At 35.8% G+C, this 17,086-nt stretch overlaps 1 protein-coding gene across 1 annotated transcript in view; it reads left to right on the top strand.

The window, feature by feature from the left end:
- The first annotated feature begins 45 nt into the window (after positions 1-45).
- Positions 46-17,086, top strand: part of CENPP (centromere protein P) — a 150,612-nt gene continuing 133,571 nt past the window's right edge. The window contains exons 1-7 of the mRNA XM_050904471.1: positions 46-130; positions 538-682; positions 2,292-2,445; positions 3,288-3,445; positions 3,809-3,897; positions 8,191-8,279; positions 15,394-15,490. Of these exons, the coding sequence (XP_050760428.1) occupies positions 2,309-2,445; positions 3,288-3,445; positions 3,809-3,897; positions 8,191-8,279; positions 15,394-15,490 (570 nt within the window). The 5' untranslated portion in view covers positions 46-130; positions 538-682; positions 2,292-2,308. The remainder of the gene's footprint in view (positions 131-537; positions 683-2,291; positions 2,446-3,287; positions 3,446-3,808; positions 3,898-8,190; positions 8,280-15,393; positions 15,491-17,086) is intronic.

Genomic DNA, 17,086 nt, shown 5'->3' with positions numbered 1-17,086 from the left:
GACTGCGGACGGTTTGGGCGTAACTAACTAGGAAGAAAAGTAGGGGGATTTTCCGCAAGACACAAGCAAAAAAATAAAGCAATAGCTAACCAAATAATGTTGTGGTCATCCATCTCGAATAATGACCTCGGTAACCGCCCTTCAAGCAGCTCTGTTGTTTCGCGAGGGGGGAATGAAGGCGCGGCCGGCGCCCCCTGCTCGGGCAGCAGCCGTGGTAGCGCTCAGGCCCAGCCAGGCCCAGCGGGGCTGGTTAGGCGCGCAGTTCGAAGGCGCGGGGGCGCGCGCGGCGGGTGGGCCAGGGGTGCCTCACGCGCCGCAGCCGTTGGCGGGCGGGAGCCTCTCCCCTCAGCGCCGGCCGTTCGGGGTCTGTGGGGGCCCCTCTGCTTGCTGGGGCTCTGGGGGTGAACGGGGCTGCAGGCTGCTCTCCTTGGGCGAGCGTTGTGCCGCCGGGGTAATGTCTGGCACCTGTGAACCTCAACCCGTGTCTTGGGGCGGACTGGGACAGTACCGGCTCGTCTGACGAGTCGTGTTTTCCAGCCGTTACCTGGTGAGATTTGAAGGCTAGAAGCAAAGCAACGAAACACCGAACCCCACCAGCTCGTTTCTCACAAACTCTTGAATGCTCTTCCTAGTTCTTCCTGTGGCAGCATAAAAGCAAATGCTTAGGGGTGTATACGGGCAGGTACGTAGAAATGTGAATTATTTACCGTTAATGCACAAATATGTATGTGTGTGTGTATGCTTAGGGTGAGGAGAAATGATTGATTGTAATTAGATTTATGTTTTATTTAATTAAAAGTAAGGGTATTTTTTTCTGGAGATAATGCTCTTTGAAGTTATAACTACTCTGAGTCTTCTGCAGTCTAGTAAAATCACTTGAGTCAAAATAGCTGTAAGCAGTATGTGTGTTGTGTTATTCAGATGCTGTTTCTTATGAAATAAACCAACAAAATTCTATTTCCCCCCCATCCCTTTGTATTGAACCATGTAGTGTGGATCTTGCAAATACAGTAGGGGTTGTTTAAAACCACACATAAAACTAGATTTTTTTTTTTTCCTGGTTGAAAGTATTAATACATCAGTATTGAGCTGCATAATGTTCTCTACAGTCCTTTGAATGTGTTGTGTCTAGGCTGAATGTCAGATTTTTTTTCTTCTTAAAATTGAGATTTATTTATTTTGAATTATTTGTGAAACATAGTTGTTTCTTTGTGTCTCTTTACTGCTGTTTACTTGAAAGGCAGATTATGCTGTTGTGTTAGTAGGAACAGCTGTGCTTCATTTAATCAGGTGGCTTGTTAGGTGAATTGGTCAAAGCTGGATTCGGTTTCTTGTATCTGATTAAGATTGCTTTTTATCTGCGGAACAGCTTGTTCTATTACAGGAAGTTTAAAACAGCTGGATATGCTCCTGGATGAAATCATGATTAGTTAAAAAGATTCTTAAAGAAAGCCTCTGACTACATTAGATTCTTGATTTAACTTCTGTATTTGGAGGCTATGCAGTGATCTGTGTCTTAAAATTGGTTTAATAATTACATTTGGACTCAATGAAATAAGTCTTTGAGGAACTAATGCAACAAAGCTACATTTTTTTTCAAAATTGTTATCTGTTTTGGAGAAAACTTTTTTTCTTCTTTTATGTAAAGTCAGAAATTTGTTCTTTGTCCCATTCTTGCTGATATCTAGTAGCTGCCTGTATTCACTGGAGGTTCATGATGCTTTTAGCACAGTGAGTTATCATGTTTCTTAGGAAGCTTTGTTACATTCAGAATTATGGAAAAAGCGGCTTTTCTGCTCTTGTAATGTCTACTTGCAGACCAGTGTCTGTCTTTCTAAGTGGACTTTCTAGGGTTTAAGTAGGAGTTACATTGATGGCAGAGTACTGTAGTATTAAGAGCAGAGTTTTACTGCAAGCCTAACTCTCTTTTCAAGTTGGTGACAGAATTCCTGTCAAATTTGGTTGCTGAGGATCAAGGTTCATATGTTAGTTTAATCTTCCATAGCAAACAGGAGTGTTGACACTCTAGAAATCTTTATGAAGGTATAAATTACTATGCTTGTCAAAGCTACCTGGGATATTTAAAAATTGTACATACCAATTCTTCAGTTTTCAAAAGTCATAAAATATAATAGAATTGTCTTATTTTGAGTAGGGGGTAGGAGAAACAATTTCCTAATGTTATATTTGCATTTCTTAAATTAATTTCTTGGATAAAAATAATTTATTTTGAAAATGGATTTTTTTTTTTTAATTTTGCCTAAGAAATATACTTATTTTGTTTTATCTAGTAACATTGATTCTGAGAATGGACAACAGCATTTGTCAAGTTTATGAAGACGAAATCCAGTCACTGGAAGAAGAAATTAAATTCTTGGCTGAAAAGTATGAAGATAGCCAACAAGAATCCACCTTTTTTTCTGATGAGGAGATATTAATGTCAATGTACGCCTTTTTTCACGTGTTAGATTAATAGTGTTTCCTTGTCAAAATTGTTTAGGATAAGCTTTTGCCTCTATGCTAGGACTTCCCTTATGTTATTTTTACAGTGCTGATCTTGTTTAGGACGTGGGCTATATATGGTAAAAGATTACAAATAATAAATAGTTGATCTCTTTTTACTGCCTTCTGTTGATAGTTTGTGGGTTTTTTAGGATTTTGTTTTGTTTGTTTGCCTTTTTTTTTTTTAAAAAAAAAAAAAAAGGCAGCCATAGAGGTCAGAGCATGATATCAGGTATGTTACTGTGTGGGGCCTGCAAAGCTGTTGACTGCAAAGGCCATGTTTTCCATTATGCACTGTGAAACAGCTCAGTGCACATTTTTTTTTATTATTTTTTTTTTTAAGTAAAAGATGAGGACTGGGGACATGTACAGGTGTGACTAGATATATGCTAAAGTAGTGCCATGTTAGGGCTTTTTGTTTCCATTATTTAACTGATATTCTATAGTAAATGTACACTCCGTAGATAAAATAAGTCATTTAGATGAGTAAAGGCATCACAGTGCATTTTTGTTGTACGTTCCTCGAAATGGATACTTGCGTCTCAAGACTTATAATAAAGGCTGTCTCTACCTGGCAGTAAACATAAAGTATTTATGTAAGTTAGAATAGTTTACTGTTCCTAGTAATATCATCCAACTGAAATTTCACTCATTGAAAACTGATCTTGGTCTGAAAACCATCAGATCACATTACAAATGCCTTTTATTGCTGTACTGATGTGATAAAACATGTTCTTATGTCTGGGTCTTTTGCCTTTTTGATTTTTTTTTTTTTTCAATTCTAGAAAATCATTCCAAAGAGAGTTTCAGGGAGAATCTAAGGGACATGAATTTCCATCAGACCTGAAAGCTCAACTTGAAAGTCTAGAAACAGATCTCTCATTTTTAATGAAGTTTACTGGTATTCAGTTCACAAGTCATTCCAAGAAAACAGTGGAAAAAAGTAAGCATTTTTGTGCCCTTTACTGGTGCTATACTGAGCATACTGTTTCAGTTCATTACATTTGCAAATGCGTGCTGTGATTCTACTTTCAATGTTAGCAGAAAGACAATTATTTTGAAATACAATAGAATTTTCTTTATTGACAAAATAGTTTCTGAGTAAATGTAGTACTTTGCGTAGTGGGAGAGTGCAAGACTACTGTGAAGTTAGTTGTTTTGGATTTTTTTAACATGTTTAACTTGACTTCTTTATTTGTATGATGGATGGTATCAGTTGGTAATTTAAATGTGACTAATGGAAGAAATGCAATAATTGTTGAATAGAATTATAATCAGGTATTTTGTTAACTTTATTTTATAACAGCTAGAAACAGAACAGTGCGGAAGCACAGATTATCAGGGAATTGCTGCTCCGTGTCTTTTCAATTGGAATTCCAGCTTCTTGAAGTGCAGGTAAGGATCAATATATGTTTAAAAAAAAACCAAAACAACCAAGCAAACAAAACTTCGTATGGACAAATGTCAATACTTCCTTTTCCAGCTGAAACCTTCAACTGGTGTTTTGTCATTTTGATTGCCTGAGTCTCCTTAATCTAAGCCTCAGTGGGTTGTTTTTACTCTATAACAGCTGGACCCAACTTTTGAATTCCATGCACATCCAAGCAAAATAGTTCTGAAGGCCAGGTTCAATGTTCAGTTGTGAAATTCTTATCATAAAATCATAGAATCATTTAGGTTGGAAAAGACCTTTAAGATCATCAAGTCCAACCATAAATCTAACACTGCCAAGTCCGTATCACCCTTCCTGCCCAAAACATGCACCCTGCAGGAGGCTCTCACAGACTAACACTGAAGTAAAGCCCTGAACAGCACTGGATTTCCACCGACTGCCAAGTACCTGCTGGGGCCTCATCCTGACCCAACATGGCTTTCATTCCACAGCTGTCTCCCATCTCCCCCACAACACATTCTTCTATAGTCAGATATCTTGTTCTGGAGACTGGAAAATTCCGAACCTTACCTCTCTTGAGGAAACTGAGGAAAAGCTAAAACACTACAAACTTGAACAATTGTGTTTGGTTGTTTTTTTTGTTTTGTTTTGTTTTGTGGGTTTTTTTTGCTTTTGTTATATTTCTATTCACTTGGCTAGTGTGACTAGCCTTTACATTACAGGACACTTGGCTAGTGTGACTAGCCTTTACGTCACAGGACTGCACAGAAGTTACACTAATGATTACAGATTTTTTGCAAGGAAGCTCTTTCATAAGAATCTATTCTTAGCACAGAAATCAAAATGATAAGCAGTGGAAAACAGCTGCTACCCCAATTTGTAATAATATTTTTGACATCAGGAAATTTCCTTCTCAAGAAAACTTGATTTTCAGCTCAGCTTTAAAGGTATTCTTTAAATTGAATGTAATTGGACCTGATAGTATTAAAAATATGTAAAGATGTCCTTCATAATCTTAAGAAAAGCCATATTATGAATTTAGGAAATGAGTATTTAGATAGTCACATGTGGATTGCATAATTTGAAACTGTGGGAGTTCAGCTGAATGAGATTGTTCTGCAACCTCTTCAGTCCATGCATGACTTGAAACTTGTGGTCCTAGTGATATCATTTTACCATTTGCTTGTATAAAACTGCATTTAGCTTTGAGCATGGAAATAGCCTGCATCAATCATGCGGCTTGGTTAGATGAATGTTTATTTCTCACCTGTATGGTCCTGCAGAATTAGGACATCTTTTAGTGTCAACGGAGCTCAGATGAGTAACTGGACGTTAACGTTAGTTTATAGCTGCATTGGTGATGCTTAAATCTATTACACCACTAGATGGCAGCACTTGTCTACGTAATGTCTAAAACTCGTACTACTTCAGCGCTGAAGTACACTAGAGTGATACATAGAATACCAAGTGCATATATTTAAAAAAACGCTTCAGTTGAAAAAATATAATTTTGAGTTAATTTTTTGCATGAAATTTTTTTTTGATGAAAGTACATGGCTCCTGTAACTTACAATTTAATATGCAATGCAGACGATGTATCAATTTACCTTAAGTTAATAAACATTGAATTGCCAATATCTTATGCATTTGTATGGTGTGGGTTGTGGACATGTTGTGGAAAATGGTAAATTAGTTAAGCAGACACCAACGAAGAGTACAGTTTTTAATTGTGCCATAATATACAGGTTTTGTTTTTTATTTTTGGTGTTACATACCCAAGTCAAGAAGTACACTTACTGTGTCAAACACAGACTAATTTCTGTTCCTTTACTCAGTTTTTGTGATTCTATATGAACGTGAACGTTATTAAAGGTTTTGCATTTACTTAAATGTTAATGTGTTTTAGCTGTTGTACAAATCATAATGTAATGGTTTGGTTAGAGTTGTAAAATACAACCATTGTGTACAGTTATACATTTTCATTTTGTTAGAAGTATTTAAATCAAATAGATTTTGAGAGAATTTAGTAGTTCAAAAATTCAAGCTTAAGGATTGTATTTTTAAGATACACAGTTTTGTAATTTATATGATTAAAAAAATTACTCTCTTCCATTTCTTTATAATGAAAAAGCGTTATCTCATGACTAGTTTAACAATTCCGTTCAGACATGTTGCCTAGTTCTAGTTGGCTGTTTCTGTGGTGTAAAAGTAGTGGCATGTTATCTTGGTTTTGCCACAGACTTCATATACTGTGCAGGTCATCCTGTGGTGAAGTCAGTAGGTCCTCTGTGGATGTAGGAGTCTGCCTCCATAGCTCTCAGGAAAGTTGTGACTTCAGGGCAGACTAAGACCTGGAAACTTAGCTTTGACTTTTTTATGCCTCCAGCTTCTTGCATATAAAAATGGAGAAGCCTGTTTTCTAAGATACGGCATTAACGGTTGTATTTGAAATAACCTGTACTGAGATCAGCATGGGCAAGATAGTGTAAAGTTGCAACTAATTTCACCCATCTTGAGAAATAAAAGACGACAGCTGTTTTTGGGAAATGCTTAGTAGGTAATAAATACATTGGTACGCAGCAGAAGATAAAGAATAGTTTTTTTCACACTGTTAACTCTAGCTATTTAATCTATTAGTTAAGTTACAATACAGTTAACTCAGCTTCATAGTACCTTAAATCAAACCTGTTAATACACAGTAACAAATTGTTCTCGTAATTATCTCTAATTTAATCTTAAATTGTTAAATGTCATTCATGTTAAAAGCTATATTCCAGGATACAATTGTACAAAGAAGGGTAGGCAGATCTGAGTTCACTCTGACTAGCTTTGAATGGTTGAGATTATGTCTATATTACTGTAGTATTGGTCACTCGCTGCCTGACGTATGCTACATCTTAGCTGGTTCTTTAGTTTTGGCACAGCATCAGACTAGCATATAGTTTATATTCCCAAGCTGACTAGTGTTTTGCCAGCCTTGAGTGCAAGCACAGAAGCTCCCATCTGTTCACCATTGTGCATAGGTGGATGCTTACAAAGGTCAAAATGTGGATGAAGAAAACAGGTTAATGCAAAAGCGTTGTTTGATTTATTTATTTTCCCCTCTTACTGTCCTTAGGGACATTAAGGACATTGCTTGAGAAAGCAATCATTCAAATAAGAGTTGCTTTCTTCTTAAGAGCTTTCCTTTTAAATCTTTTTATTTGACCCCAAGTTGGCATCTGGGCATGTGTTAGTAACCCACTTATTGGAAAACCAGTTTCTTTAGAAGGTAGCATGTTAGCTTGTGACTACTAGCAGCTTCTCTACAGCTCCATGCATGTGTTGAACTTTTTGCTCTAAATTTAAAATTATTTTTCCTGATGTTACTTAATCCACTAAACTTTGTGGTGTATTTGTTTGCTTTTTCCATCTTTAGTGATGGCAGTGTTAGCAGTACTTCTGTCCAACCAGTACTAGGGATTGCTGTGATATGTTTGCGTTTAACTCCAGCTTGTCTGTTTAGTTTCCTCTGTGTTGCCATTCTCATTTGCTTGTAGTGACTGGGTATAAGAAAAAATAACGCACAAAGTCTCCAGTATAAAGGGAATCATTTGCTATGGTCTTCAAGCCATGATTTTAAGCTTTTTCATTCACTGTTATCTAGCCTATTACTCTGGTGTGTTCAAGAATGTGTAGAAAAAAGAATTAAGTTCTTTTGTGGCTTCATTTCTACTATATGAACTTTTCTCATTTTTTTAATAGGTTGTTACATATTTTAATTTGGAAACATTTTATTTTTATTATGCACACATCCCTGAGTAACAGTTATTATTGTAAAAAGGGACAAGAATTTGAGGCGAAACTATAGGCTTTAAAATAAAAAAATAAAAGGAAAATAACAGGAAAACTATTTTTTTGGTTTTCAGATTAAGCCTTATATTTGAATTTTCTGGTATATGTGGCAGCTAGGGGTTGTGTTGGAAAATGAGAAGAATCTTAAAGAAGTGGAAGTGACATGAAAGGAAGTAGATGAACCTCTTATAAATAAGTCTTCCTTTATACATATATATTCTTTATGCTGACAAGTTCAGGTATTATTCCAAAAACTTTGTTGTACGGATAACACTGATACTGTTGAAATGAAAGAAAATGTCCACACATATAAGCTGTAGTTTAAAAAATGCTACTTTAAGGATTACAGTACTTAGCAGCATCTGCATATATTTTTGTCTATTTTATATGCAAATAGATAAGTTTTTTTCTCCTTGCTAGAGAAATTTCTAAAATATTGCGTTGTTACTTCTCCAATCCAGAACAAAGAGAATGTGTCTGCTGTTATTACTGATCTCAGCATTATAATGGAATCTGGAGAAGATTCAGATGTGAGCAAGTTTGTGTCAAGGTAAGGTGGAATTTTTTGTTTAAGGAAAGTTATTGTATGGGATATCTGATATTAAATGCAATACTGAGTTTTCATGTAAATTGCTGGCAGTCAGTTTCTTTGTTTGGTAATGTACTGTTAGCCCAACCTAAACACTTCCAATCCCTTGTCTGTATCGTTCTGGAGAGAAGATGAAATGCATATAGTTTTTAAGGCCTGAAAGGACCATTACGAATTCATGTTGAACAGAATCAGTTTTTGGATTATAATGTGTTTTAGCTGTTTGAAATTGTTTGGTTTAGAGAAAGGTATAACAAGGTAATCTCGACTATTGCATTTTACTTTATGTAATCAACACGTTAACTGTTACTCAGATGCGTATGTGAGTTGTAGATGTGCAATGTGCGTGAGTAATGGCTAAAGTGTACATCCAGAACCCCTCTCCTGTACTTGCCTGTTTCTAATTCTCTGCTCACCATTCCATTTCCCTTCTTTGCATCAGGATTTCTTTCACTGATATTTTAAAAACAATAGAATATAATTTAAAAACCCAGAATAGTGTATTTGTGCAATGGCTTAAGAAAACGTACATACTAAAACTTAAGCATATGACTGAATGCTACTTTTTGATTATTTTCTGGAGGATGTCAACTTCTTGTGGTACAGAGGATGAATAATGATCAAATTATTTGTCTGCGGTATTCCACTGTGAAATCTGCTAGCGAACTGTTCTGAGAACAAATCTATTATTTATTAATTATTATTGGGTAGTTGACTTAATCCTGTTCTTTAAGTGATTTCTTTTGTTTTATATTATTTTTTAGATTTGGAGAGGGAATGCAAATGGATGGGTGAAAAGAAAGGTCCATTGAGTTACCTCAGGCTTCGTTAGTCTATACTGAAAGTTGAATTTTTTTTGTTTAGAGGCTTCGGAATTTCCATACAAATCTACTATAACTAGTGGCATAACTGAGAATAGTAGTTGACTGCTCTCAAGAAGCAAGATTTAGAAGAGGAAATTGCCCTGTTTTTTTCATGAGTATCTTCTGACAGCAGAAGTGTCTTGGAACTTAATAGTCATACTGGGAAGGAATGTGTTGAAGTAGTGGCAGACTTTATTTCATCCTGGCTTGAGCACTGCTGTCTTGTCACTGTCTCTTCACTGCCCTGGTCCTTTTCCACGTTGCGCCAGTATTCATAAGTAAACATAAGTTTTCATGGATGATATAAGATGAATTAAGGCTTTGCTGTCAATAAAGCAAACAGTTCTTTCTCCTTAGCCTCTATTTGGATGTACCATCTGTTGTCTTTGTGTCAGTGTATATACTCTTGAAGCCACATGGCAAATAGGATCAACATAGTCATTTGGTTGAAAAAGTAATCGGGGAGGGGGGAACCCAACCTTGCCCCAGCCTCCCCAACCTCTTAAAATTTTATTTTTTCCATTTGACTTGTCCTGCAATGGCACAGTGTTATTTGCTGATCTAAGGCAGTAAATATGTGGCCAGAGTGGGGCTGAGGTTGACAATGTCTGTTAGATTGACTTAATCCGAGTATGTGATCTCCCTTTATGGCTTGTTTTCTCAATCCCCTTGTTAAGCTAGTTCTCGTTTCTTACTCTAAGTCCTAATCCCCTCTTTTCATGTCCAGTTTCAGGCTTTTCTCAACTAGCCCTTTATTCTTCAGTCCACCAGCTGCTCTTAGAATCTTGTTTCCTACCTCTTCCCTCCCTTTTCCTCCATTCATGACCAGCTAAATCTGGTCTCTCTCTGTATTGTTCATTCTTTTCAGCCTCCCTACCAGTTTTTGTTTCCTTCTTTTGCTCCTTGGCCCAGTCTTGCCAAATCCATTGTCTAGCTCTGTTCTGTTTTCTCTACTGGCCTGGATTTTTCCCTCCTCAGCTTCCTAATTTTTGTGGCTTTATTTCTCATAATGCATGACAGAAAAGGGTCTTTAAGAGCACCAGAGTTAAAAACTTGGCTTTCAGTTGTAATTCCCAAGCCCATCCTGCTTTGGAAGAAAACAAGGGAATGCTAGAACAGTTAAGCAACATGTTTTTAAAAGAAGCAAAATTCAGCAGTCTATTTTCAACTAGGTACTGCTACAATATAGAATACCTATTTTTAAAAGAAGTACCATTCCTTAAATATGTTGTGACAATAAAATATGTATGCAAATGGAATCAGAATGTTTAGTCTTCTATTTTGGGATTTTACTTGAGTCCCCTTTGCACCAGTTATTGCTTATGCTATACTTTATTAATGTTGAGGACCACATGAAAAATCTTGTCGTCAGTCTTTTTTTTCTTTTTTTGACTTGATATCCCATTAATTGTTGGGTTAGTTAACTATTGCATGGATTACTTAGTCAAATAGGAGTTTTTAGACAGTTTGAAAACTGCTCCTACTTTTTACTAACTAGTTAGAATTTATAAGTCAGAGCGAAGGATTTAGGAAATGTCTGCATTATATTAAACACTGCCTGAGCGAGGTATCTTGGAAATGAGAGGAAGCATGGATTCTTCCCACAGCTGTAAGAGTCATTCTTTGGTTTTATATGCTAGTGCAAGAAGTCTTGCATACTACAGTGCGTTAAAATAGGTTTCTTCTCTTAAAATAACTAAAGGAGCGTATTAAAGGAGCCTTAAATACTTTTACAACAGTTAAGTTTCTTATATACTTCTGTGTTTTGTTGATGTTATTTTGTAAAAGTGAAATGGTGTTTGGATGAAGGGCGTGTGATTTTTTTAACGTGATACAGAGTTACACTCTGCCTGAATATGCTTTTTGCTGTTTTTGGATGACTTCTCTGTTGGATGGATGTTGGCTTTGGAGATGGGTGTTTTCTGCTCCTAGTGTGGGGTTTTTTTTGGGTTTTTTTTTTTGTTTTTTTTTTTTTTTTTAAATCTGGTGACATTTTGTAATGCTAAATTCTTTCCAAAAAAGAGGCTTAAATTTTAACATGTGCTTAGTACCTTGTTATTTTATACCAAGTTTTCTTGGTATTTTAGCATTTGTTGTAGTTGGCTTCAGCATTAGGAATTAGGCTAAATTAGGCTAATTAGGAATTATTGTTTATGGGTAGTTTAAGTGCTATGAGACATTTAGCTGAAATGGTGTCCTTATGCAGTCTCTTTCTCCCTTGCCAATACAAAAAAGCATGTCTATTACATATTTCTGTTCATGCCAACACAGATTTCCCCCCCAGCTTCTAAACACTGAATCCAGTTTTCTATCTTAAATTTAGCCAACGCTATATCTGTACATGAGAAGTATATACTCAGATATAATTGGTAGACTAACCTTTACATTTGAAACTGGTTCTTTGAACTTGTTAGTCAAAATTATCTCTTTCTGCTTGGTGATCTAGCCTCCAAAATTTTCATCTGCTATATCTCCTAAAGATGAATCTGAGAGGAAAAAAGAAAAACAAACTAAAGACATAATGCTAAAACAAAGTCACAAGGTTTGTGATAGTCTTTTAAATTGCATAAAAGTGAATGCTCATCAAAATTGCCAAGTTTTTGAAAAAGAATTTTAAGTATGTAGTTTTGTTGCCTTCTTCCATGTATGTAGATTTAAAAAGCATATTGCAATATGTGTAGAATCATGTTCACTACACAGTGAGATGTGGGCAGTCGTTACTAAGTCTCGATTTTTACTATAGTATGTGTAGATTTTTATATGTAAAATTATGAGTTGTGGTTAAAAAAAGCTTTCCAGAACATAGAGCTAGTCACCTATTGTAAATCAGTATGTGTCTACGTCCTTCCAGGGACTTAATTTTGCCTGTGCTGCCAGCATTTTTTTCATCTTGGCGTGATTTTGTTGGCAGCTGTTGACTACTGTGGTAACTTCCTTTAATGATGCTGTTCTTTCCAGACTAGGATAAAACTTGTTTGGCCTTTCTTTTACATTTTCAATATTTCAGTGAACTTCATGTATTTTTTCCAGTTTATGTTTGTGTAACATATTAAGTGTTGCTGTTCCTGTATGTTAAATAGAGCTGGATCTGAGGTACAGTTCTCCCTTGAATGGCTGAAGTGACTTGGTAATACACTGTTGCAACCATTCTGTTAATGGCCTCAAGTGTCTTCTCTCAGCTGTTCTGAAAATCCAAAAAGAATAGCTAATCTCAAACAGAAAGGATGTTAAAAGTACAATTTACATGTAGAATTTAGATCCTCTGTAACTTTCTGAAATATTCCCAAATGTCAGTCAGGTGTCTTCCTCAGTCAGGTTTTGTAAACTTGTAAAATCCTGTATTAGTAATTGAAATAAATCTTTGTATTTTCAAAGCAGTGCTTGCCAGGTAAGTTTTGACAATGGCTAATAGTCTGTTTCATTTGACTGTGGCTTCATATCAACAATGACGTGAAGCTGTTCACCCTTATGATTAAAGAATCATGTTGCTTCAGGTATTCTGACACTTAGCTTTTGTGGAATTTTGCATTCTTTGCATTCTTGCCACGTTTCTTTAGTAAAAACTGCACACCCTTTACGAGCGTTTTTCCTCCCTCCCACTGACAACACTGGATGGATGGTTGGTTATTTGGCAGTTTCTGTCATCTTATATTGTCTCCCTTCCTTTCTCTATCCTGATCCTTGCATTACTAGAAATTTGAAGAGTAAATATTTTTTTCTGTTTTTTTTCTTAAAAAGAAACCCCTCCAAGACAAACTGTTATTCCCCCCCAAACCAGCTCTCCATCTATTTTCTCTAATCTGTCTTTAATACAATTATCCTTCGTAACAGTGGGTGAACTGTCTATTTCCTCTTTTGATTAGAGCTGAGAAGCTGTACATAAGCTTTAATGGCTGCCGTCACGGTGTTGTTAACAATAAAGAGTGTAAGGTCTGCTCAGTTCCTGATTTCTACAAACTCTCTACTGTGATGGCACCTATCTTAAGTGAATAGATCTCTTCATTCAAATGGTTCTAATCCTAATTGTTCTAAGGCAGATTTTTGCACGTTACTGATTTCCAGTACCTTGGTTCCCTTTTTTGTATTGTTACCTGCCTTCCTGGGCTGTCTCAGAGTGAATGTAATGGTGTACTTCTACTAAAAATGTTTTGCTTGTATACATCATAGTTGACAAACTAACTAATGCAGTTTTGCGAGGAGGACAAAATAGTAAATGTATAATGAAAGAAAGTAACTTTAGTGCCAGTTACTGAAGTAGAAAAGCACATCACTTATTTTTGCTAGCAAATTTCTTTTGTAAATCAAATTTTGTGACATAAAGGAACGTACCAGCCCCAGTGTTTGATGCATTGCAACTTCTCTTACATGCAAAATCATTACTACCTTGTAGACTGATGAAAAATAAGTGATATCTCTCAGTCCAAGTTAGTGTGGTGTTATTTGTCAGTGTCAGTTTGATGTTTTGCTATCCTATTCAATAGGAGTAATCATCTCTGCATATTAAGAGTGTATTTTTCCCCATCTGCAAGAATGGATAATTAGTCAGCCATGTAGCTTTCCTTGATTCTGTGTTTTATGCAGTTTGGCACTTCTTTGAAAATTACTTCAGCAGTAATTTCATATATATTGTTCAAAGTGTTTGTTGTTTCTTTGGGAGTGGAAGCTTCTGTTTGATTCTTTAGATACTGTGAATATTTAATTTTGAAATTGAAGCTTAAATGATTTAACTTTTGTGTGTGTGAAACAAGTACATGTAGGAAATAAACTTCCTTATGTTCTAAGTGCAAAATCTGTTTGTATTTCTTCTATGTGTTGCTTGTATTTTTAACTTGACTTTAGCACCGAAGTCCTGGAATTGTAATCTCTTAGGTTTAGCTGGCACTGTGTATTGCTGCCTCTGTCAACTATTGTCAGTGGAAATGGAAAAATCTTATTATACTAAGCGTGGAATCATTATACATAACCATTTTCACTTGATGCTGTTCAGTTACTCTGAAACTGGCAAAGTCAAAACTATAGGAACTTTTCTTTATTTCTCTTATACTTTGTCTCTTGTATTGAAAATTCCTCAGAAATGCCAGAAAGTAAAATGACTACTGCTGACCTTTCTGTTTTCAGAGGCACTATGGATGAAAAACTAGTATTTGCAATAACATAGCAATTGAATGATTTCCTTGCCAGAATAGCACTGATACGTTAGTGTCATGATATAAGCTCTAAGCTCTACTAAACCCATGCTGGCTAAGTGCAAGTCCAGCAAAGGTGTCTCTGCACTGCTCTTTGCAGGACATCAGGTTCCAAGACAATTTATTAGTGCAAGTGTAGGATCATTTGTATGAATGAAGCCATGATGTATTCATGTGTAGCTGAACTGCTAAATCATGAGGGAGCCCAAAACTGCATAAATACTGAGGGGTGTTCTGCAAGAATCAGCTCAGCTCTATCCAGCCTTATTAATTTCTGCTTACAACGGGCTTGGCACTAAGATCTCTGCACTCCTCAGTTACAGATTTATTGGCATCTCTCTCCCCCATCCTGCCCCACTCCCTAATTAATGAGAATATAATCATCTTCCTTAATAGCACATAAATCAAGTTTTAACTGTGTATCAAAAGTTTTGATTTAGATGCCATGTATGATCTAATGAACAGTCCCTCTTGGTTACTGAAGTTTCAAGGTTAAGCTTGAAAAGCTGAATATCATGTGGGCAGAGGCAGATAATGCATGTCATGTAAAGATTGAGTTGAATAGGACAAAGATCTCAGGAATATTCAAAGCTTAGTGATGCAATTTGGTAAATCTTACCGGTTTTGCAGATTAAAGTTTTACTATGCAACATCTTGGAATTTATTTAGAAAGCAAGAGTATTAGATGAACAAGCATAAAGTCAAGCTAAGATTTTACGGGCGACTACTTTGTCAAGTTATCACATTTTACATTTAAGACTAACTTTACTGCTGGTTACCTTCCTGAGGAGTTGAAAACACTGATTTATAAGTGAATTCTTCTTCTTTTTTTTTTTTTTTTCAATATCTACACTACAGGGTTTTTTTCCTGTTGTGATAATTTTTTTTTCTGGGGGTGATTTCTGGCTTCAAATTTGAACAATACTAGTCACAAATTCCTTAAGGAAGAAGTGCAAATTTTAGGCTATAGAATTGGTATGTCTGACTAGTACTGTTTGGGTTAAACAATATATTTTTCTTTTGTAGCACTGAAGAACATGGAAATCTTTTAACATTTTTCAGAAGCCTTTCATCTTATGCTGAGTGGTATGAACATCGTAGATGCACCTTCCTACATTTCAAGGTAGTGTATATCAAGCCTTTATGTATCAGTACTATATTTAGTTCTTTAAGTAGTTCATTAAGACAGAGCAATGGAGGTGAAATTAGCACTCTTTAGCAGAGTATGGGAATCTTAATTTTGTATGTTGTGGAGAAGAGAATATTAGCTAAAGACTTTTGTGTTGTGTTCAAGAGGCAATGCCCTTGCTTGCTATTTGTCTTGATTTTTACCGTGCTATTGCTGTGTTCCTCATACATGGGGGAAAATAAGAATATCTGTGGGGGGAGTAAGACAGTTTTTCATTGGTATTACATTTCATTTTGAACAAAAAAAAAAGGCAAAAGAAGAAATTAAAAGAAAATAACGTTTGTAGTCTTTGGCATTTAAATGTTAGTTCTGAAGGACTGGATCTGTCTCTTGAAAATGTGGCAGCATGTGTTTGGGCCACAGCACTTTCAGTTCTGATGTGTTTTACTTGAATGGGAAATAACGCTGTTCCTCGCTCTTAACTGGAACATAGTATTTGAACTTAGTTTTAAATTACCATTATTTGGCTTGTTTGCTTTGTCTTTGTACTGGTTTTAAGATAAACAACTAATCCTTGGAGTAAAAATACTGCAGTCTAACAGACACAGAACATCTTATGTGATGCTTAACGTTAGAGGAGGATGTTTAGCTGTTTAATTGTGTGTGTTTTTTTTTAGTTCAGTTTTATTTAGCTCAAGCATTTACTGTCATTAAACTCAGCACCATCATTACTTTTCACCTGTAGTATGAAGTGGGAACTGCTTTGTTTCCTATTTTTTGAATCTTTTAGGCCTTTCTGAGTTCTGTGCTAGATTAATCAATTTCTATTATCAAATCAACCAGATTAAACAAAAAAAAGTACTAATTTCTGATAATGTTAAAAAATCCTGTCCTCAGCTGAGTAATAAACTGATGTTGTCTAATCCTGCTGGTTGTTGTATAAGGACTTTTCTTTAATCCCTCCATAGAGAAGGTAGAGCAACAGGGCTTTGTGGGTTTGTGGTGTGGGTGTTTTTGATCCCCCCCCTTCACTTGATGCTTTCTGATCCTTAAATCAGCCTCATGACAGCAGTCACTGTGGTTTCTGGGACAGTGATTCAGTGAACTGTTGTAAATATTTCTCAGTTTAAAATTCAGTACAAAACTGAAAAAAATAGAAGGGAGCTAGGTCTGGAGATTATTTTTAAATTGTCATGTGTATCTTAAGCAATTTTAAAAAGTATTTGTTCAGATGTTGAGTGTAAACAAGGAAGGGATATATTAATTGCTAAAAGATGTGTGAAGATAAATTCACTGAAGACATATATTACAAGTTTGTCAGTATTACAAATATTCTTTCTAAAGGTATTTTTCTTTCCATGGTCAAAGATGCTGTTGAGAAAGGCAAACCAATTTGGGAGAATATTTATCAAGTATGATTGACTAAGTGCTTATGAAGAGTTTTTTAGGCCTTCTTATTTCTGCTAGCATTAGTAATGATTTCATTTAGAAATAGAAGACTTTCTGAGGTAAGAGAATTAATAAAGGGTTCAAAGATCAAATCTGACAATTCAAATAACCAGGTTGCTAAGGAGAATGTGTATTTTTAAC

Source organism: Gymnogyps californianus, chromosome 13 (assembly GCF_018139145.2).
Source record: "Gymnogyps californianus isolate 813 chromosome 13, ASM1813914v2, whole genome shotgun sequence".
Classification (NCBI taxonomy): Eukaryota; Metazoa; Chordata; class Aves; order Accipitriformes; family Cathartidae; genus Gymnogyps; species Gymnogyps californianus.
This window is presented reverse-complemented; position numbering and strand designations above follow the sequence as displayed.